The 23,840-nt window shown below is 47.7% G+C and overlaps 1 protein-coding gene across 6 annotated transcripts in view; it reads left to right on the top strand.

The window, feature by feature from the left end:
* The window catches only part of MYLK (myosin light chain kinase), a 210,017-nt gene that overhangs the window by 80,964 nt on the left and 105,213 nt on the right, over nucleotides 1-23,840 (top strand). For 5 of the 6 annotated variants that reach the window (XM_019839242.3, XM_045036325.1, XM_045036326.1 and 2 more), the window contains 8 exon segments: nucleotides 5,635-5,683; nucleotides 6,585-6,750; nucleotides 7,685-7,850; nucleotides 9,936-9,954; nucleotides 11,065-11,600; nucleotides 12,126-12,332; nucleotides 17,360-17,494; nucleotides 20,549-20,701. In XM_019839242.3, coding sequence (XP_019694801.2) covers nucleotides 5,635-5,683; nucleotides 6,585-6,750; nucleotides 7,685-7,850; nucleotides 9,936-9,954; nucleotides 11,065-11,600; nucleotides 12,126-12,332; nucleotides 17,360-17,494; nucleotides 20,549-20,701 — 1,431 coding nt within the window. 6 annotated transcript variants of the gene reach the window in all.

Genomic DNA, 23,840 nt, shown 5'->3' with positions numbered 1-23,840 from the left:
CTTTCACGGGTCTCACTCCTCCCCATCTCCGACCTGTCCCCAGCCCTTAGCCAGCAGTCCGCGGCTCTCATCAGACTGTGTTGAATGTGCTGACTTTGTGCTGGGCTCTCAGGGCAGCGAGAGAGTTCGGTATTGCTCTCAAGAGACTGACTTTCTTGACCTCACATTTCATTATTATATTGCAGTTATGATTCAACATGTGGGTGTATTTATGAGGTGCTGACTTTGTGCGGTGCCATGTGGGAGACAGAGTACTTTGTCGGACCCTTTCTGCAGGAAGCTGGTTGGTCAGACAGGACCTAGGCTCATTAAAAGCTAAGTCAAAGCAGAACTCCAGCCAAGGCAGCACGGGTTTATTTGCCCAATAATCGGCACATGGGCTTTGTAGACTCAGAGGAGAATGAGACCCCTGGAGGCTAAAATAGTCTGCGATGTCTTCTTGGAGGACAGACTTGGGCGAGTCCTGGAGGAACGAGTCAGATTTAGGCACAGATTGGGATTCCGAAGATGAGGACGGGAGGAAAGGGGAGAGAGTTAGTGACACCATACACACAAACACGTACACCACACACACACATGAGCACATGCACACACACACATACACAGTCTTGTGTTTTTCATTTTCTCTACCCCAGTGCTCTGTAACCTGTCTTGCTTTGTTATCTTCCTTTAAGGTCATTTCATGCTTTTTTTTTTTTTTTTTTTTTTTTGTATATAACATGTCTGTTCTGCCATTTATCCTAACACTACCTTTCTTTAGGCTATATTAGCATTTTTCTTTTTATTTTTTTCTCTCTTTATTGAGAAATAATTCTTTCTTCAACTCTTTTATTTTTCAGTTGTCCACCTGTTACCTGTGTCCTTTCATTTTCCTGGACTGCTCGTACAGTGCTTTTCTACATCATTTGCTTTTAAATCCAAATATGCCCATGAGTCGGTGTGAGCATCTGACCTCATCGTGTCTTCTAGTGCACCTGAGCATTTACATACTGAAATAGTCACGGTTGGACATTTACATATTGAAATCGGTATCATTATAATTTATTTTCCCTTAATGTTTTAGTTGGGGCTTTATATTTATTTTCTTCTTGAGATGAAATGTGGGAGTTAGCAGTAAACTTTGATTCAGGATGGCACAGGGGGCATTACTAAATATCTGTTATAAAAAATGGGCATTTTTTTCTGATAAAAACCACTGTTTGAGGGCACTTGGGTGGCCGAGTCAGTTAAGCATCTGACTCTTGATTTTGGCTCAGGTCATGATCTCATGGTTTGTGAGATGAGCCCAGTGTCGGGCTTTGCACTGACAGCGTGGATTCTCTCTCTCCCTCTCTCTCTCTGCCCCTCCCCTCATCTGTAAATGAATAAATAAATAACTTCAAAACAACAACAACACTGTTTTAAGCAGTCCTCAAAATCCACTCTGAGGTTGCCTGCAAAGTAGGGCATCTGCTCCCTGGTTTGTCTAGAACAATCCTGGTTTACTTTTGTTGTCCTGGCAGAATTATTACTTATGTCACTTCCAGTGCAGAGAGTCCCTGTCTGGGTGATAGTTATATCATCACGTATTTTGGAAGCATCACTTCTCCTTGCCATCTTGATCACATTACTCCCCTTGTCGGCAGCATTCTCTGTCTCAACCCAGTCTTTATGTGTCCTTTAACAAAAAAACCCTCGTTCCCTCCACTGTTGAACTTTTCACTCCTAAAACCTGCCAGCGTTCTCTTTTACTCGTCCTTGAAAAATCTAAGAGAACTGGTTCAATATTTTCAGTGCCTTGGCCTTTTCTTCCCCCCTCACTAACTCGATCCTGTCTTCACCAGTTCTCTTAACCTACTCTTCTATTTTTGGCATTTCCATCCTAATCCCCTTTCCACTTATTTTCTTCCCTAGCCTTACTGTTCTGCCAGATTTTCATACTTTCACAAAATTAATTTTGCCTTATCTGACAACTTGCAACTTCAAATTTTTGCCTATAAATAGACCTTGTTGGTTATTTTAGCCCACATTCTCTTTTGGTTTTGATGTCCACTCTCCAGTGTTAACTCACATTAAAATAAGCACTCCGTTCCATTTCTAGCTGCCTGCTTGGTGTGTTACCTTTGGATCATACCATAAACTGCTCTCACCCTGATATAAAAGTTCCTCCAGACAGCATTCTTTTCCTGTTCTTTTAGGCAGTGCCATATTTTTGCTCTATTTTTTTTAAGTAATACAGGAATTTTAGCCTTTGGATTAAGATGTTTAGCTCCCGAGAGTCTTAAAAATGCTTAGCCTATTTTTTTTTATTGTGGTTAAAATACACATCAACTTACCATTTTCACCATTTTAAAGTGTACAATTCAGTGGCAGTAAGTACATTCACCATATTGTGCTACTGTCACCACCATCTAGTTTTAATTTTTTTTTAATGTTTATTTATTCTTGAGAGAGAGAGAGAGAGAGAGAGAGAGCAGGGGAGGAGCAGAGAGAGAGAGAGAGACAGATTCCAAAGCAGGCTCCAGGCTTTGAGCTGCAGCTCAGAGCACGACACGGGGCTGGAACTCATGAACTGTGAGATCATGACCTGAGCCGAAGTCCGACGCTCAACCAACTGAGCCACCCAGGCACCCCACCACCATCTAGTTTTAAAACTATTCATCATCCTGAACAGAGACCCCCCCCCCCCGGCATCCCCACTGAGCAGTTACTCCCATCTGCCTCCCCCAGGCCCTGGAGAGCCATTAATGTGCATTGTCCCCATCCATTTGCCTCTTCTGAACATTTCATATAAATGGAATCACATATATTTTTTTGAGTCTGGCTTTTTTCACTTGGCGAATTTCCTTGGAGTTCATCCGTGTAGTAACATGTACCAGTACTGTATTCCTCTGTATGGCTGAATAATATTCCATTATAGGAATAGACCACATTTTGCATATCCATTCATCAGATAATCAGTCTAATTTTTATCAAATCTTTGCTCCGAGATGAAATGAGTGATACAGTAGCATGATGAAGGCAGTGAATGGTACATAGATATTTTTCAGAGGGCATCTCAGCAATTGGGTATGTGGCTAATACCATGGTGTTAGCCGATAGTAGTCTTCTGTTGGGGTAGCAGAATCTTTTTCCTTTTTTGGCTTTCTTTCTTCATCTGCCTCTTCTTTTTTTCGCCCCCTTATTTTTGGTAACTAGATTACGTTTTGTTTTTTCTTTACCATTATATTTATAGGTTTCAAAAAATATAGCTGAATAAATTACTCATAGTCCTCCCACCCAAAAATAATTACTATTAATAATATTTTGATGTATTTTCTTCTGGTTGTTTTCCTGTGCTTGGATACTTTATTTTTTCCTAGTTAAGATCACATTGAGTTCATAATATTGTAGGATGCTCTCTCTCTCTCTCTCTTTCCATAAAGTTCATTTATTTTACAAGAATTGAATCCTACAAGGATTTAGGCACTGTTCTGGATACTTCTGATGAATGAATAAGAAGTTCTGGTGGGGAGGGGCGCCTGGGTCGCTCAGTTGGTTAAGTGTCTGACTTTGGCTCAGGTCATGACCTCACAGTCTATGGGTTCGAACCCCACATGGGGCTCTGTGCTGACAGCTCAGAGCCTGGAGCCTGCTTCGGACTCTGTGTCTCCCTCTCTCTTTCCTTCCTCCACTCATACTCCGTCTCTCACTGTCTCAAAAATAAATAAACATTAAAAAAATTAAAAAAGAAGAAGTTCTGGTGGGGACATGGTTTGGGAGTCATCAGCTTATAAATGATATCGAAAACTTCCTGTGGTGGGGGAGGGGGAGGGAGGGAGAATCAGCAGTGCAGAACTAGGACCCACTCAGCCATGCGGGCCCTCCCACGTGCAAAGGTGGAACAGAGAAGGTGGTTGACGAAGAGTAGGCACCTGGCAAAAGCCAGAGGGTCTGGAGGAGCATGTACTTGGGAGTGGAATAGCCCCATGTCAAATGCTGTTGAGCCACCTGAGTGATGGGGGACAGAATTATCCATTGCGTCTGGCAAGACAGTAGTCAGGATGAGTTCATTAGACTACAGAGGATCACAGCCCACCCAAGTGAAGTATGCCGAAGAGCAAATGATAAAATACTGCAATGTATTTCTGCATGTTTCATATATTCTTAAACATAATTTTATGGCAGAATAAGATGTTCAGTTGTACACTTTACTTAACCACTTATTATCTTCCTACTGTGTGACATTTATAGTTTCTAATTTTTACTGTTACCAAGAAGACTGAAATGAAAAGCTTTGTAAACTTTCTTTCCTACTTTTAGCATCATTTCCTTTGATTTGGAGGCACAGGAAGGAAGGTGCTGGTCTAAGACCAGAGTCTCTTTAGAGCTTATGATTCTTACTCACTCCAATACTTTCAAAAAGGATTGAATGGTTTGCCCTTCCTCCAAAGGTGTCTGAGGGGCCCCAGCATCTTGATTGCAATTGTCAGTTGGGTCCTCCCAGAACAAGTTTCTCCTTTTATCTGCTTAGAAGTTCTTTTAACCTTGAATAGACTATTGAATGGCAAGAACCAAACCCACATTATGGAATGAAAACTATACACAATTCACTGAATAGTTTTGTTAAACAGAAATACATGTACAATAATTGACAATCCACTGGAACCATAACTTACATGTGATGCTGGTGTTAGCTGTTAATCCTTTTCCACGAAGGTTCATTCATCCGTAAACCTGATACGGCCAAGGGAAATATGCAGTCTCCATTCCCGTGTTCCTGTGCCTTCCTACAGATGTGATCGGTGCTAGAATTTAAGGAAGTTTACCCCTTTTCCAGTAAACACCCTGCAGATTTCCCATTGCAGCTGCCTGCTGATATTCAGGGAATGACTTCCACACCTTCTATGTGTGCCTCGGGCAGGGTTTTATAAACATTCCCCGGTTGTGGCAAAAAGAGAACAACTTCCAGGCTGATCACCGTCTCGGAAATGTCCTCCTTTCCCAAACCTCCATATTCCTGAAAAACACCCCACCACTTTAAGGTCACTTCCTGGTGACATTAGGAGTTGTCCCACCCACCCCAGCAGCAGCTGCCTGACTGGGTTTGCTATTTAACTGCTTCCTGTCCACCTTACCCAGGACCTGTAGTATCCACGGTGCTGCTGATGCAGATTCTGGTGAGGTGCTGGTGGCAATGTTGATTGTATCAAATGTGAATAGATCTAGTGCGAAAGATGCGTGTGCATCTCCTTCCCTTCAACAGGCTCATCTTCTGGAGAGGCCCTGGATCGCCACAGATAATCCCCTAAGTAGAAGGTCCAGTGGCATGGGATAGTTCAGCAGAATGGTTGAGTGTTCTACAACAGGCACACCTGGATGCATTTCTGCACTATTACTGGCTCTGTGACTTGGGCGAGCAACTTAACTTTTCTAAATCTCTTTTTTCTCGTCTGTTTAAAACATAGAAGGATAATGTAGTACCAGCCTCCTTAAATGATGTTATGTCAAGTGCCCACCATAGTGCCTGGCCCAGGACAGGCCCAGTCAGGGTGAACTGTTTCTGTCAGTATCCCATCCCCACCCCTGTTGTTGACTCTTCTGACTTTCATTGCTCTGAGTTGGTGGCTCAGACCCGACTCTTCAAGCCTCTCTCTCTTTGTTTTCTACTTGCAGGGACCTTTGTGAAGAAGCACAGTCAGCCTGTTGTTTCCAAAACCTTGGGGTAAGTTGTGGAATATTCAAACCAAGGGAAGGGCCAGATTGGCTTTTCCTGCTGACCTGGCAGAACCAGGTCTAGGGTGTGAGTATTCTTAGACATCCTGGGCTATAATAACTTAATACAGGAGCCTACAGGGATGTGAGGTGGCCCGCACACAATGCCTGTGGATAGCCCCTTTGACTGGTTCAACTGCTAAATGCTGAGGAAGAAGTGGCCATAGTCTGCAGAGATCACTGACAATCAAGGCAATAGTCAGAAGATGTAAGTAAGCAGACCTAGAAGAGGCAATCAATATGTGACACCTCTTATGGAAAGTAAACCTGTATTGGTAAAGATAAGTAACAGTTGCTGCTATAACAGACAAGCCCCTAAACTTTAATGGCTTAATGCAGGGAAAGTTGATTTTTTTTTTACTCAAGCAAAGTCCACTTAGATATTCTTGAACAGGTGGAAAACTTTGCCACCATCTTTCAGGGACCCAGGCTCCTCCCTTCTTATGGTTCCATCATCTCTTGGCCTTGGAGCTTCTCTTGGATCTTCTGCATCTAGAGAGAGAGTGTGGAGAATCTCACAGGAGGTTTTTGTGGGTTGAGCTGAGAGGTGGCAAACGTCACTTCTGCTTGCAGTCTGTTGGCCAAAACCCAGGTTTTGGCCAGAGCTCAGTAGAATTCAGGCATACCTTACTTCAAGGGAGGCTCTTATATAAAGTCTGGTTGGATGTTCAGGAGGTAGAGGAAATAGGCTTTGGTGCCACAGACTTTTCCAGAGGGTACATGAGAAATGTGTTTGAGGCACGGAATTGGGAAGGTTGCCCTTTGCTGGTATCTGACCCAACTTAAGTGACATGGGTGGAGGGCAGAGAGAATATCTGAATTGCTACTGCACTCTGCTGATTTCTTTCCAGGGACAGATTTGCAGCCCCCGCGGTGGAGACCCGTCCCAGCATCTGGGGAGAGTGCCCACCGAAGTTTGCTACCAAGCTGGGTCGAGCCGTAGTCAAAGAGGGACAGATGGGACGGTTCTCCTGCAAGATCACTGGCCGGCCCCAACCCCAGGTCACGTGGCTCAAGGTGAGGTTTTATCTGCCCCAACTCTGGCCCAGGCCTGGGGACCCTGAATGTGGCGGGTTAGACCCTTGGACCGACAGGAGTCTGTCTTTCCAATCAGTTCCTTCTGTTTCAGCTCCAGTCGTTCTCTAGGGTTCTCTGTAGGTCAGTAGTCATGCTTCTTCTTGCCCCTATTTGCACACTCTGCCTCTGTTACTCAGCCATCAATGTCCTATAATCCATATACTCCCCAAACAGCATTAAACTTCTGAGTCAGTACAGACATGACCATGTCAACAGAGTGGAATTTGAAGTCATGAGACTAGGTTTCAAGCCACAGCTCCGTCATTCATGAAACATGTGATGCTGGGCAAGTCATTTGTCTCTTGGAACCCTGGTCTCCTTATCTGTGAGGCAGAGATGATCCCACCTATCTCAGAATACTGTCTGGAGTATTTCATTCAGGGCTGGACAAGGTGAAGGCAGAGCAGAGGAGAGGGGGAACAGGGCCTTGAGGAGATGTGGGGAACATTTGGGGTCAAGGCCTGCGAGAGTCGCTTTCATAGATGGAACTCCTGGATGAAAATGAGTGATGGGACACTTTTAGCTATTTCCTAATTCTCCTGGACTGACCCTGGAAAAAGAATAAAGGAGAGGGAGGCAAAGCAGAACCAAAGTAAGGAATGTAGGATGTCTTAGGCTCCTTTGGAACTAGGGCTCCTTTGGAACAACTTCCATATGCCTGCTCTAAGCTGGACCTGATGCCGCACCACACACATAGACCTCAAGTCAGGGCCCTTGGATTGTCCAAGAACTCCTCTCTGAGCACATTGACAGAGCCCAGAGCAAAGGGTTCTGCCTGTGCCTGGTGTCTGTCCCCCCGGGACTGCCAGGAGGTAGGATAGTGCCAAAAGGTAAACAGGTTTCTCTGACCAAACTACCCTCCGCCCATCCACAGGGAGATGTTCCCCTGAAGCCAAGTGCCCGTGTATCTATGTCTGAGAAGAATGGAGTACAAGTTCTGGAAATCCATGAGGTCAGCCGAGATGATGTGGGAGTGTACACGTGCATGGTGGTGAATGGGTCGGGGAAGGCCTCCATGTCGGCCGAGCTTTCTATCCAAGGTATCGACTGGTGGGCGGGCCAGTGCAGAAGGCCCCTCCTAGAAGAAGCTGCTGTTCATTACAGATCTGTGTGACACTGACCCGCCCACATACCCATGCCTTCCCTAGGGGCGAGATCTTGAACTTAGTCACTGCACTGTGCCCCACGCCTGTGTCTGCAGCCTTTTCTTCTTGCTCAGACTCCTTTTTGTATCTCTAATTGCCACTGGAAAAGTCGACGTTGCTCATGTCTCACCATCACCTCAACTTTAACCTGCCTAAGATTTAATTTATCATCTACTCTGTCCTTCTCTTCAAGTCTTCCCTCAACTTAACTCTTTCTACCCCTGGATTCTGCTTTTCTTTCTCACTCGGCTGGGCATTTCAGCATCTCCTTTGACTCTTGCCTCCTCCTTGCTGTAGGCATCGGCCCCTGTCAGTTCTCCCTAGGAAATCTCTTTGAATATGTCTCCTCTTTGCATTCCCCTTGGCTCCGCCACATCCAGCCTGTGGAAGCAGGAGTGTGGGCAGGGAAGGGGATTGGCATCACTCCGCAGAGTGGGAACCTTGAGCAAGGTGGGATTTGGGGGGGCCAGGGAGAGAAATGACCTTCAATCTCCTCTACCTGTCTCAGAAACGATTCCTCCTTGCCGTCTTCACCATTGATGTCTCAGGTGTTTTTCTCAACTCACAGAGAGTTCTACGTTGCAACCCAGGACATAATATATATATATATAAACATATCAAACTGAAACAAGTTTCATAAAACAATCCCGAGTTGTACTATGTACAGTATGTGCTGGTATGCTCTATTCCATCCTATACTATCAAAAGTCCTGGTCCTGAAAGAAGTAGACTTTACAGCTCACCATGGGATGGAGACTCACTGCTGGACATTGAGAAGAGTGATTTAACCACTCCCTCTACTTGCCCTAGCACTGAATTAAAGAACTGCTCCCTTCTCAGATTCTTAATGGCAAAATGATACGTTGCCTGGGATATGTTTTAAAATACTCCCGGGGGAACCTGGGTGGCTCAGTCGGTTAAGTGTCCAACTTCGGCTCAAGTCATAATCTCATGGGTCATGAGTTTGAGCCCCATATCGGGCTCTCTGCTGTCAGAGCAGAACCCCCTTCAGATCCTCTGTCCCCCTCTTTCTCTGCCCTTCCCCTTCTGGTTCTCTCTCTGTCTCTCTCTCTCTCAAAATAAATAAACTTATTAAAAAATACTCCCAGAAGAAATTCCTCTAAAAACCAAAACAAAGAGGGATAAGAAAGACTGGTAAAATGTCACTATTTTTTAAATCTGAGTGATGGCTTTCTGAGTTTGTTATATCCTCTCTACTAGTGTATGTTTTGAAATTTTCCAAAATAAAATTTTAAAAAAACAATGTGGCAGGAAAAAATATATGGTATTTTTTTCTCTTTGAGGAACTGACTGTATTTTTTTTCCAATGTTTATTTTTGAGAGACAGAGACAGAGTATGAGCGGGGGAGGGGCAGAGAGAGAGAGAGGGAGACCCAGAATCCAAAGCAGGCTCCAAGCTCTTAGCTTGTCAGCACAGAGCTGGACGCAGAGCTCAAACTCACAGACCACAAGATCATGACCTGAGCTGTTGGATGCTTAACCGACTGAGCCACACAGGCGCCCCATCCCTGTATATTTTTAAAGCAAGTATTTGTGAAAACTGGTCACTTTGGGAAGTTTGTTTTCTAGGGCCATATGTAAGTTAAACTGTTTGGGTTTGAACTTTTCAGATGTTTATTTTTGTTTGCCCCATAATTGGTTTCCTTCTGTGGCTAGTGAACAGGACAGGTCCCGTGGCACAAAGTATGGCCACTGAGGCCACCATAGATGGCCCAGGGAAGCCCTGGAAATGTTGACATTGTCTCAGGGGAGGGCTCAGAGGAGCTCATCAGATCCACCTGAGTAGTTCAGGACCAGGAAGCTGAGGGAGTGAGGGAGGTAGGAGTGGAGGTGAGGGGCAGAGTGGGAGCTGGGGACGTGAACACTCCATAAGAAATGAAAAACAGTGTTGTCTTATCACTTTCTCCTCTCGGTACCTGTAATATTCCACTAACAGTCTACCCCTCTCCCTTTTTCCAGGTTTGGACAATGCCAATAGGTATGTCTAGGCTTGTAGTTGTTGTTTCCATCTTGGGATGCCCTGCAAGAAAAGAGGTTGTAATGGAGAAATGCCTCGAATTTCCGAGTCGTCATATAGGAGGGAGAACTGACTGTTGGGGGACATGGTTGTGTTTGGTCTTATTCTCCTGTTGCAGTAGGCCATACAGGTTCTGTAGTAGGCTTGCCATCGTAGTGAGAGTCTTGAAGACACAATGCTGTCATCTTTCCCAGAGTCTGGCCAATGCCTTTACCAGTTAGCAGTCATTAGGAAGGGTGCTGTGCCAGGCAGAATCCACTCGCCCATGTAGCACGTCTTCATCAGGAGCTTCCTTGTCCATGCGTGAGGCCCGGGGCTAGACGCTGGGTCTGCAGGGTGGGCAGACATCTGGTGGAGAGAAGGGGCTTTCAGCGGAGCTACCATAGTTACCAGCTGCCGTGCATCTGAGGAAGGGTAATGAGCAGCGCTAATTTAGATTAGAGGTTCAGAGAAGCCCATCCTGAACACTTGACATTGAGCTCAGGCCCTTGAAGGGTGGTGTTAACCAGAAGAGGAAAAGCTCAGGGAGGGAGCATTCTCAGGAGAGGGGTGGTACGGAGGGGAGCCGCAAGAGCACGTGTGTGGCTGTAGCGTGGTAGGCGTCGAAGATAGTCTTGTGAGGTCCAGGAGGCAGCGGGAGCCGGCTCACATGGGCCATCCTGAGAAGCTCAGTGCAGCAAAGATCGGCCGTGCTTCTCATGCAGAATCCAAAATGGATGCAGAGAACCAAATGGATCAGAGGGGGCCAGCAGGGACAAGGGGGAGCCAGTTGTGTGGTGGGAACTAGGGTGGCACTTGGGTGGAGGGGGAGAAAAAAGGCTGATTGGATAAGTGCAGACAGGATTCTGGATTGGGACGAGGGGCAGGGAAGTGTCAGGAATGACTGCTTGCCTTCTGGGTTGGGAAGCTGAGAAAGCTGCAGAGGGAGACCTTTGCCTGTACTCTGTCTTAATTGGTAGGCTTTCATGATCCCATGAAGAGTAGTGTTTGTGAGTAACCAGATGATCATTCTATTTCTCCTCCTCCCTCCCCATTGCCCGCCCCTCCCCCTGCCAAACCACCACCACACAGGTCATTTGTGAGAGGAACAAAGGCAGCCAAATCAGATATCAGGAAGGAAGTGACCAATGGAGCGACGCAGGGGCCGAAACTGGGCAGCCTGGAGCCTGCAGCTGAAAGAAAAAACTGCTCCGGCACCCAGAGAGGTGGCTCCCCGACCTGGGCTACAGGTAGCCATCCTCAGCCCCTGCGGGAGTCCAAGCTGGAGCTGTCTGGAGACCCACCTAGGAAAGCCCTGAGCAGCCCCATCCTGCAGAAGACTTCCAGCACCATCACCCTGCAGGCCGCAAAAGTCCAGCCGGAACCAAGAGCACTGGCCTCGGGCGCCCTCTCTCCTTCTGGAGAAGACGGGGAGAGGCCAGCTGCCCCTCCTCTGGCCACCCTCCCCACCAGGCATTCTGGCCTGGGAAGCCAGGAGGTTGTGAGCAAGGTTGCTACCAGGAAAATCCCCATGGAGAGCCGGAGGGATTACACATTCCCCAAGTTTGAAAGCAAGCCCCAAAGCCAGGAAGTCATCGAAGATCAAATAGTCAAGTTCAGATGTGAGGGTGAGTAGAGCTGAAGAAGGTCACTGCCCCACCCCACCTCACCAATGTAGCCCCTGGGTGGCTACTCCCTCCCACCTGGCCCAGAAGCCACCTCACAGGGGTCTTCCCTCAGGAAGGACTCAGTCTAGTAATGTGCCTTGTTCTGGAGAAACACCCAGCAGTGGCCCGATGTTCGTTGTTGGATAGGGCCTCGGCCCTGTGCCCTAATTCTTACCACTCTAGAGGGGAAAACCCATCATCAATATCACTATCAAAAACAAGCCACAGGGGCTCCTCTTTTCTCCCTTCTGCTGGCTTTGGCTGATCTGGAGACCTGGCTTGTCATCCTATGTCTGTCCTCCCCAAGGACCCTGCCTCCATCTTGAGATGTTTACTCCTACACAGTGCAGGGTGAGGGGTAAGAGCCTCTTCAGCGGGAGGGCAGCTCACACCAGCCCTAGCTCCTCCCATGGGCCCAGCATGCCGCCCGCCCCACTGGCACAGTACGCTTTCTGGGAGCCTCATGCCCTTTGCCTGGCCCTGTAGTTTCAGGGACCCCGAAGCCTGAAGTGACCTGGTTCCTGGAAGGTGCCCCCGTGAGAAGACGAGAAGGCATCGTTGAGGTTTTTGAAGAAGGCGGATGCCATCACCTCTGCCTGCTCAGAGCGCGGGCCAGGGACAGTGGGAACTACAGCTGCACGGCCTCCAATGTCCAAGGCCAGGCGTCCTGTGGCTGGACCCTCTTGGTGAAACGTGAGTACACTCCTCCAGTCACCCTGGGTTTTCCGTGGTGGGGTCATCCATTGGGTGCTTCCTACACCACAGGAGTGTCGCCCCCTACCACCCCCATGCAGGGTGTACAACCCCACAGAAGCACCGTCCCCACCCACACGCCAAGGCCAAAGTCATTGCTCCAGGACCGTGACTCCTGATCAGGAGTTCACGCCACAGTCCCCTCAGAATAAGCATGCCCACACCCCATGCCCAGCCCTGCCCAGAGCTCCCTTTTCTGGGTTCCTCAGCTGTCCAAGGAGTGCCATGACTCATTCTTGTAACCACAGAGAACCAAATGTTCACTAAATATACACATTTAGAGTCATAGGAGATGATGTGGGATCCCGCATCTTTTATGTTTACTGAAATATCTGTTTATAAAAGTTATGCATGTTCACGGTGGGGGATTTAAACACAAGATGGTCTTATGACTCAGAAACATTAAAAGGTATTTTAATGTCTTTAAAACAAAATCAGCATTGTGGTGTTTGTATACTGCTTTCTATTCTAATTTGTTCATGTTACATAAGCATCTTTCTATATGATTTCTTTCTATATTACCTTAATATTCTTCAAAAACATGATTTTTAAAAAGTGTTTGCATACTTATTTTTAAGAAAGAGAGAGGGAGACACAGAATCCCAAACGTGGAGCTCAAACTCACGAACCATGAGATTGTGACCTGGGCCAAAACCAAGAGTCAGACACTTAACCGACTGAGCCATCCGGGCACACCTCAAAAACATGACTTGAACAGCCATATGATATTTCATAGAATAGCGTATCTGATTTAGGCTTGCTCTTATCATTGAATATTTACGTTGTTTCCATTTTTTCACTGTCGTAACAAAACTGTGATAAATATCCTTATACCCATCTATCTCTATAAAATTTCCTCCTTATTTTGAATGCTACTTAGGGACCCTCAGCCCATTGAGGAACATATTAAACCACAGGGATAGAGTCAGCAAATTTCAGGCTGTTGGAAGTTCTATGGGACAAATACCCTTTGCCTATTTTTTTCAACAAATAAATTGCAAGAAAAAGAGGAGGAAGGAAAATTTCCAATTGGAAACTTTGATGAAAAGATACATGAGATATCAACAGTTGTAATCCATGGACTTTCTGTGGATCCTGATTGAGACACCTTAAAAAATGTTTTTTAAATGAGAACACAAGGAAAATTTGAGCATCCACAAGATCTTTGATATAAAGGAATTAGTGCTATTTTTAAGATACGATGGTCTTGTGGGGTTTTTTTAAGTCTGTGTAGTTTAGAAATATAAATTGAGTTATTTACTAGTGAAATAATATGATTCCTGATATTTTCTTCAGAAATAATCCATGTGTAGTGGGAGCTGGTGGGCATAAAAATGATATGAGATTGGCCATGAGTTGATAATTACTAAATTGATTGGCCATGAGTTGATAATTACTAAATTTGAGAAACAGGTATATGATAATCCACTGTACTGCCCTCTTTACTAGAGTGTATGTTTGAAATTTGCCATAATAAATGTTTCAAAAAAAAGAAAGGAAAAGAAAAGAACTTAGTGCTTCATCCATACAGTAGGATTCCATTCAGCCAGTAAAACAAATATGGCGGATCTGTGGGCTCTGATGGTGAAGCATGTCCAAGATATACCAGTAAGGGAGAAAAGCCAAGTGCAGAGCTGTGTGTATCATATGCTATTTGCACAAAAGGAAAAGAATCTATGTATATATGTGCACACAGATGCTTACATGTGCATAAAACATTTCTGGAAGGGTCCACGACTTGTCTCAAGGAAGGGAAACTGGGGATTCTTAGGAAGAGGTGGGGGTAATCTTACTTCTCACTACATGAATACAGTTGATTTACTTCTCAATTGGGATTTTTCCTATGTTCATGAATTTCTTCATAAGAAATAGTATCCGTTCCATTTGGAGGTGGGAGTTCCTATAGAGTTCACAAGTGCAAGAGCCTGAGCCTCATCATCCCAGGCTCTATGCATGGGATGGACACATGGCATCATGTCCACCGAAAGTTAAAAAGCATCATTTTGCCAACCAACATTGTTGGAGTGTTAACTAGCATTATTATTAAATGGAAGCTATGCATCAAGATCCTCCTTACAATCAGGTAGGGATGAAAGAGAATGTGGTCTTCAGAGCTACCACAGACCCGGGGCAAACGGGATGGGAATTAAGCCCGCCACAAAGCTGGCTCTTCTTACCAACAGTCAGCTGTTTGTTTTTGAATGAATGCTGCTCAGAATGTTGTAAGTCTTTGGTTAATGCCCAGAGTTCAGAAAAAGTTGAATTTGACTGTGTTTGCCAGTGTCCTTGTCACTTGTATGGAGGAGTGGATTTTAGAATAACTTATGCTGTCATTGAAAAAGTACTTCTCGACTCCCCCTCCTCCTGGAGACACTGGCTGGTCTAAAACCGTTCCTGATGACTTCACCAGCATGCAGGTCACCTGACACATGTCTTTTCACCTTCTCTTGCAACACCCTCTTTCTCCCTTTTGTCCCGTTGCTGCAGAAGAGCTGTCTGTCTCTTACCTGGACTTCCCTCTCCATCCTTTCCTCTCTGTACAAAGATCTTATTTAATGATGATTTACTCTCCCATCATTTCTTCAATCTGTCTCCCTCTCTTTATCCAGAGTCTCTCTCACTTCTCCCTAGAAGCATGCTCTGGTCTTCCCTATGCTGAAAAAGGAAAGAAAGTCTTCCTTCTGCTCGACAGCCCCTGAAGCTCCTCCTTGATTTCTCCACTGTCTTTCACCCCAAACTTGCTGCAGGTGTAGTATTGATGCACAGCTTCCATTTGATAACAACAGCTCACACTCCGCAAAGGCCTGCTCAACGTGCCAGGCTTTGTGCTAGCATTTGTGCTAGCTTTGTGCTAAATGCTTTCTCTCTGGGGGCACGTGGGTGGCTCAGTCGGTTGAGCGTCCGACTTCGGTTCAGGTCATGATCTCGTGGTTTGTGGGTTCGAGCCCCGCGTCGGGCTCTGTGCTGACAGCTTGGAGCCTGGAGCCTGCTTCGGATTCTGTGTCTCCCTCTCTTTCTGCCCCTCCCCCCCCCTCTCTCTCTCTCTCTCTCTCGTAAGTAAATGAGCATTAAAAAAAAATTTGTTTTAATGACTTTGATTTTGGGCACCTGGGTGACTCAGTCGGTTAAGCATCCGACTTCAGCTCAGGTCATGATCTCATGGTTCGTGGGTTCGAGCCCCACGTCAGGCTCTGTACTGACAGCTCGGAGCCTGGAGCTTGCTTCAGTTTCTGTGTCTCCTTCTCTCTCTGCCCCTCCCCCACTTGTGCTCTGTCTCTCTCTGTCTTTCAAAAATAAATGTAAAATAAATAAATAAATAAATGCTTTATCTCTGTTATTCCATTCAGTTATCCCAACAGTCTCATGAGATCATTGTAGTCACACCCATTTTCCAGATGAGAATACTAAGCTGTAATGAAGCTAAATGACTTGTTGGAGGTCACACACCTTGTGAAAGGTGGCATATTTCTTACCCATGTTGGTCTGACAAAGAAGTCCGTATTGTTTCAATGGCTGTCTATGGCATTTCCCTGGGAGGGAATTTGATGTTGGCTGGGAAAAGGGATAGAAGTGCCTTCCCACAGCTCTCGAGGTAGTCTGTTCATCCCTTCCCTCAGTGGCAGTGAAGATCACATGCACCATCATTCTGACTGTAGCTGCTCTCCTGCGGCCTTCTCTCCCCGTAGGGGGGCTCTGGTGTGGGAGTAGAAGGGCGGATGTAGCTGGGCAAAAAGCCTGTCTTCACCATTGGACTTGACCTGGTCTGTAAAGTGAGCTTGAGATAGCAACCTCATGGCACTGTCACAGTCACATCTAGAAAAGTACTTGGCACATAGTAAGCCCTCAAGTACCCGTGTTTGCCCTTACACTCCTGCAGTATAGTATGGCTTACCCCTCACCACTGACTGGACTAGCTTCTCTTGAAAAGCACTGGTGAGGCTTTTTTTTAATGTTCATTTTTGAGAGAGAGAGAGAGAGAGAGAGAGAGAGAGAGAGAGAGAGAGAGAGTGGGGAAAGGGCAGAGAGAGAGGGAGACAGAGGATCCAAAGCAGGCTCTGCACTGACGGCGGACAGTCTGACGCGGGGCTTACGAGCTGTGAGATCATGACCTGAGCCAAAGACAGACACTGAACCAACTGAGCCACCCCACTGCTGAGGCCTCGTCTAATCACCAAACCCATTTCCTCTTCTCAGCTGTCAGCCACCTTGACGTTTCTGCAGCATGTTCCAGTTGTAGAAGAGATTATCTATTCCTATTGCTCTTAGTTAAGATCCCCAAACTACAAAATGCTCCCCAATTCACCAATGTAGAGAGCTTCTGGAAAGTTCAGCTCAGTGGTTCTCTACTCGAATATGCATCAGAATCATGAGGGAACTTAGTAATGCATAGTCCCAGGCCCCCAGTGGTCCTGAACCATCGGCTTAGGTTGGAAAACTACAACACATGTGAGTCTTTGTCCTGGAATTGGAAAAAATAGTAATTAAAACTGAAACGTCCTTACCAGTGGGCATGTTGTCTCTACAAGTACAAAGATATTCCCAAGATTGTGCAGGTCTGATAGAATATGTTAAAGGAGAGAAGGGGCACGAGAAAGTGGGGAAGAAGTTCTGTGGATGCTCCAGGACACAAAAGGAAGCCAACCTAGGAGGTGCCTGAGTCCCGGGTGCAGGGCGGGGGTTGGGGGAAGGGGTACAGGCCCGTGTCCTGAGCACTCCCAGACCTGGGCTGTTCTGTGACCATGAAATAGCCCCTGCCGCTTTCTCTGCCTCCCAGTCCAGGTCTCCACACCTGTGGTGCTGCCTGCCTCCAAGTGTGAAGATAGGTTAAGGTCCAGCCAGGCTCCTAAGGAAGCTCCGGGTGTTTGGGGCAGCGAGGCATCTGCCTGTGAGGCTCAGGGTGACTGCAGTATGTCACCAGAGCAGGCCAGGGTGGTCTGAGGTGGCCTGTCTGTTCTTTGCCCTTGCAGAGCTAGCTGTGATGGAGGTGGCTCCCTCATTCTCCAGTGTCCTGAAGGACTGCACTGTCATTGAAGGCCAGGACTTTGTGCTGCAGTGCTCAGTGCAGGGGATCCCGGTCCCCCAAATCACTTGGCTGCTCAATGGTGAGTTCCTCCTGCTCCAGCCCTCTGGGCCCTTTGGCCCTGCCTGCATACTCACTTGGCTTTCCCCCATTTATTACTCAGAACCATCTATGCATAAGTAGGAAATGCTGGGTACAGAGGTCACAGGGTGCAGAAAGATCACAGCCTACTATTGCCCGGCTGGGGACACTGGGCAAGTTACTATTCTTATCTGAGCCTTGAGCTCCGGCAACATGGGAATAACATCAACTACCTTCCAGAGTGGCAGATGTGAAAATTAAGTTAGTTCCTTAATACAAAACCGTTAACGTGCCTGGTACATGGGTGCACAAGCAATTTGGTTCATTTTTGTGGCCAGGCTCATAGTAGACCCTCAATAAACATTTGTTGAGTCAATAAATGAACAAATTAAATTAGTGAACCACACTGGAAGTTACTCATGGAACCTCACCTTTTATTTAGTGGCAGTTGGTTTGGGGATTCATAGACCAGTAATTTTTTTAATGGTATAGTCCTAGAGAGACATGCCAACTTTGTGTTTGTTTGTTTTCGCCTGGTAAGGTCTTTTGGAAAAAAATTGGTTATCTCGTATTATCACTCTTCTCTTTTTAAAAAAGCCTTTCAATTCCAAAATTATGGGAGGAATCTAATTTTAGAACTAACAACACTTCATAACATTGATGCCATTGAGCAGCGTCTGCTTTGGGGATCCACAAGGAGGGTGAAGGGGCACCTGCCCATCAGGAGACAAAGGGCACTTCTCCTCTACCATCGAGTGGTCAGATGACCTTGGACACCCCACTTTACCTCTCTGGGCATCAGCTTCTTTATGGGTGAGGAAATGGGCTGGAACAAAAGGTTTGGGACCTCAGCCAGTTTTCAGGGCTGATAGAATATGCCCCTCAAGGGACAGCGGCACCTGTCACCTATGCACCAAATAGCCCCTAGTTGTTTATCCCGTTGACGTGTTACTTATAAACCTTACTAGTTGGTATAGTTTGCTTAGGCTGTGGTAGAAATTATCTCTAGTGAGTGAGAGAAGGTTCCATGTAGTCTTTCTATGTGTCATCTTCTTGGACAAATAAGTGAAAATTGAGGTCGCCCTTCCCTCCACTCCTCACTATGGACAGAGCTTCTGTCGGATCCTGTGACTGACTACAAACAGGCAGCCTCCTTGCAGCTGGAACAGAACATGGGCATGAAAGACTAGTCAAGGATCTGAGTAAGAGAGTTTCACTTCCATCTGGCTCAGAATCCAGACCAGAGGTCCAGACACATTTTCTATAAAGGGCCAGATAGTAAATATTTTCAGCTCTGCTGGCCATACAGCCTCTGTCACAACTACTCAAATGTGCTACTGTGGCATAAAAGCAGCCAGAGGCAAGTTGTAAATGAATAAGTATGGCAGTGTTGCAATAAAACTTTATTTGTGGACACTGAAATGTGAATTTCATATGATTTTCACGGATCACAAAATATTTTACCTTTGATTTTTTTTCAACGATTTAAAATATGTAAGAACTATCCTTAGCTTCCAGACCATACAAAGGCAGGCTGAAGATCAGATTGGGCCTGTGAGCAATAGTTTGCTGACCCCTGGTCTGCACCCCTCAGGACTGGGAAAAGCAACCCCACCTTCTTATTCTTGGTGAATCTTGGCATTTCCACACCATTACCACTAGAGGGAGAGCGTGCTCAAGTTCCCTTGGCTGCTGACTCTGGTCTTCCCAGTCTTGGGGTCCGAGAGTTCTGGGTCTCCCAATTCTATAATTCTGAGTGCCCTGAGCCAACAGCTCCTTTCTGGGGGCCACCATTCCATCCCACGCTTGTAGGGCCAAAATGAGTTACCCCCCAGTAACAAAAGAGGTCTCAAACATTTTATTGGCACATTTCGACAGCAGAGGCCCTTTGATGGCAGTCATGGAATGTACTGGTATTCTCAAGGAAGATAGGTTTTAGGGCATCATTTTCACAAAAAGCAAAGAGTAGTGTTCAGTCATCTCAGTAGCAGGATCCTGACCCCCTTCATGAAGTGCAGTAGGTAGGGCAGAATCTCTTCTCTCCCGCCCTATGGCATGCTTGCTTGGCAGTCTCTGCAGACTGTCCCAGAGACACAAAGTGTTGCTATGTGCATAAGAAAACATTGCATTGCAGGGAGAGGACTTCTTTCTGCACTTTGTCCCTCCCCTACCGCCCGCCCTTAATTTTATGAAATGCAAACCAGGACCCTGGAGCCTGACAAGGGAAGAAATTGACAGTTGCTTCCTATATGGCTATATGGTGAATGGACACATTCCTGTTCTAAGGCCAGAATATTCAGTAATGAGATTCCCCCCCCCCCCCCGGAAATGAAAGCTCACATCCTGGAATGATAAAGTCCCAGGAACATATAGCATTAAGGAAACCAATGACGTTCATAGCATGTGCCTCTATCTCCATGAAGGACTTTATGTGACCGGAATAAAGGGCATCTTGTAGCGGGGACTCTGAGAAGAAGGGACTAGAGTCATTTTTAGTTTCCCATATTTATCTTTTCCATGGACCCTAAAATGTACTGAAATGGACCCAACTGCAACATCAGGTGGAGGTCACACAACTGCCTTCTGATGAATATCTGCAGTGGGAATGAAGTCATTATTTCTGGAGATGTCTAAAAGGAGCCAGGAGTCTCATGTTGTCTGGGTGAGGCCTGTTGTGCCTGAAGCTGGGCTATGGGCCAGATGACCCTGTAAGATTCTTTCCAGGCTCAGAATTCTGTGGAGTCCAGGATGTGGATGTAAGGACTGTTTGTTTAAACAAAATGCACAGAACTATGTCCCTTGCCCTTCTGCATTCTCAATGCCTCCAGAATCTCCCCCCACAGTCCTGTCCGCCCCAGCCTTGCTCCTGCACCTCCCTCCATGGCACCTGCAAGCCTCTGTCCAGCTGGCTAGGAGTGGGCCTGCCATGTCATCGGCCCCCGGTGGATCTGAGCAAGCGTGGCGACATGACAACAGCAGCCCTGCAGAGGACAGGGCTCACATCCCCTCCACTGGAAACCCCTTGGCCTGAGCCTTCCTGTGCTTGCCTCCACAGAGCAGCCCATCCAGTACGCTCACTCCTCCTGTGAGGCCGGCGTGGCCGAGCTCCACATCCAGGACGCCCTGCCGGAGGACGATGGCATCTACACCTGTCTGGCCAAGAACACCTTGGGGCAGGTGTCCTGCAGCGCCCGGGTCACTGTCCATGGTAGGAGCCTCTGGGCACCTCTCTAGAAGCACCTTTGCTGCAGACATCTGCTTTGGAGAAAGAGCACTGCACCTGAAGGCAGGCAGGTGGAGGAAATAGCCTCTAGAATGGCCTCACAGTGACAGGGGTGTGCCAGGGCAGATAAATATTCAAAAGCCAATTCCCCACCTCCTCACCCGACCTGGGCTAAGGGAAGATTCAAGGGAAGGAGGCGAGGGCTCCCTTGGCTGAAGAAGCTCCCAGTGTGAAGACTTTGCACACTGAAAAATGACTTAGGAGGAGTACTCACGTACTCCCTTAGGACTTAGGTGTCTCACAAATGCCACCTCCTGTGCTGGGGGCTACTGGGTAACAGAGTGCTGGTATTGAGGCTTTGAGAGGGTTGCAGGTTGTTCCCCTTTTCCTTCTGCCCCTGCTCCTCCCCACCAGCCTGGGCTCATTTTCATACATCACCAGCATGGTGTCCAGTAATCTGATTATCATGGTCATCCATTGATCCTCGCCAAGCCTTTAGTCCCAGGAAGTTTCAGGGGAGCCACAGCACTCAAGACACAGCTGTCTGCGCTGTGGTGTCAGCAGGCATGGTGACAGTGCCTGGGGAATGCTTCCCAGGGCCAGGGTGTTCAGGTAAGCCTGCCTCCCCACTCTCACCCCAGCCTGGGCCCCCAGCTCCTGGGTGTGACTGGGGCCTGGGTGCTTGAACCGGGTGTGCTGTGCTCTGTTTTCCCAGCAAACTGGCAGGAGACCATGTCTCTTCTCTCCATCCCCCAGGGTTCAGGCCTCATGGGGAGAGTCTCCCTGTAACGTGAACAGCCACCTTCTGGGAGGCCACAGGACATGGTTTCACTGAAAAGGGCAAGAGGAAGATCATGTGCTGGTTACTACCTTAAATACTTTCTTCTTTAGACCTCAGCAGCCCTGGGGAGGGCAGTGCTTTCCCTCTTTTACACAGAAGGGTCTGGAGGTCTCAAAAAGTTAATGCAACTTGCCTACGCACACAGGCTAGCAAGTGGAGCTGGCCTTTCAGACCCACATCCTCATGACCCCAAGCCTGTGCTCATTCCCATGCCTGGCCCTTTTCTAGAGCATGCATCCTCTGGCCCAAAGGGAGAGTCTGGGCCCCGTGGGCTCAGCAGTGTCACCCCTTAGGGATTAAGGGGCTCATGGTGAGGCTGGCTCTGTGAGGTGCCCTGCCAAGAAAGGGCACATGCCCAGGCCTCCCCAATATCTCTGAAGTTCTCTGGCATGGAGTCATCACTCGGGACCTGGCCTCTGCTTCCTTTCAGGAAGCTGTTCACACCCAGGTGGGAGCCTGAGTCTGACTCCCGGGAATTTGTCAGCCGGAATTCTGGCTGTCATTATCTATCCCCTTTATCCTCACAGATCTCATTTCATGGCTCTTTGAGGGGCCTCGGGAAATTGTAGTAATGAAACAAGAAGAGATCTGAGCCTCCTCTCCTTGGCAGCGGCCCTCACCTTCCCGACAGGGGACTCTCCTTGGAGGTCCACACAGCCTACCCCACAGTCTAGTAACAGGCGAGAGGGCCAGAATGACGTGGGATGAGTCTACTGTCTGAGACTCTCCTGGCTAGCTTCAGCCAGCGGCCCTGCTAATCTAGTGCCTGTCCCCACTTGCCTGGCTTTAGATTGGATTAAAGAGACCCAGCTGGGCTAATAGCCCTACTGGAGGTGGGGGTCCCCCGACAAAGGATCAAGGGGTCTTTGGGGCTGTCCTCCATGTCCCCAGGTCTGTGGGAGGAGTGAGGCCGGGGTGATTGCCTATCCAAACATGTTTTAAAGCAGAAACAGGTCCTCAGCAAGAACTCTGCCAGAGCCCTTTGGGTTTGCTCTGAGGACAGCCCTGTGTGGGTGAGAACTCCCTCCCGGTGTGGGGATTTACTGGCCTGTGAAGGCCAAACAGAGGCTGAGATACCATAAATGGTGAAGCAGGCTGAGAGACGCAGCCACGCGCTCGAGCCGCAGGGCTGGGCCATCTGCACAGGAGTGGGGTGGGCTGAGCCTGCCTGCCGCCGTGGCACCCCGGGCCCTGCCCCAAGGCGGCTCGGCTCAGGACTGGGGGCGGCTGCAAGCTCTACTGTACCGAGTGCTGTTCCGGCCTCCGCGTAGCTGCCCAGGGTCTGGCCTTTCTGCTACCCTCAACGTGCTGGGGGCCACAGTCTCATCATGGCTGTGCAGCAGACTGCCCAGTGACCTGAGTTCCATTTGACTCTCCGGGCCTCATCTTCCTCTTCTGAGCAGTGGGGACACTGATAGTCACAGTCCCCAGTACTGTGAGGATTAAGTTAACGAATGCATGTAATGTCTTCTGAACAGAGGACGTGCTCAGTGTATGCTGACCCCCACTTTTAAACAAGGTAAAATGCCAAGTCTAACCAGTTTTACCAAAGGACCAACTTTGCCACAGTAGATTGGTGATTGTCTGACGGTCCGTATACCTGTTCGTTGGTTTCTAGTGAAGGGAGACAATCAGAATCAGAGAAGGGAGGCATTGGGCCAGACAGGAGAACCAGAGGAGCAAGCCATTCTAGGGACTCTGGCCACGAGAGGGCGCCCTTGAGCAGAGTGCCCTCTCTGGTTTCCAGGGAGGGGTGGTTTCCAGGGCGGCTCTGCCGTAGGCAAGATGAGCGGGAGAGTCCCACAGATGCTGAGGAAGGCCAGGCATGGATGTGCTCTTTGTCACCTCTTTAGCCAAGGTTTTGTAATCCAGAAATCGCTGGCCCAGCACTCTGACATGATTTCTGCAGCCAGCTTACCCGGCTTTCTCTGCCTCCTCTCCACGGCAACCCCTTCCTCCAAACTCTGTCTATCTCCCCCAACAGATGTCACTTCCTCTAGGAAGCCCTCCCTGGTATCCCCAGAATGAGTTATCTTACTGGCTGAAGCACCCTTATCACTGTGCTTATTTGTCAGTAAATCTGTACTGAACCCCTGCTTTGTGCCAGACATCATTCTGGGGAGGCTGCCGTGGGGCAGGATTGATAAGCTCTGCCTTCATGGTGTGTACATTCTGATGGGGAGACACCCAACAACCAGCACCTGGTTTAATCCAATACTGACATAGAAGGGTACAAGGGGTCCTTTTGGATGGTGGGTAGTGAAGGAAGACTCTAGGCAGAGG

The sequence above is a fragment of the Felis catus genome, chromosome C2, assembly GCF_018350175.1.
Source record: "Felis catus isolate Fca126 chromosome C2, F.catus_Fca126_mat1.0, whole genome shotgun sequence".
In the NCBI taxonomy this organism is placed as follows: domain Eukaryota; kingdom Metazoa; phylum Chordata; class Mammalia; order Carnivora; family Felidae; genus Felis; species Felis catus.
The sequence above is the reverse complement of the archived record's forward strand: the minus strand, read 5'-3'. Positions and strand labels throughout refer to the sequence as shown.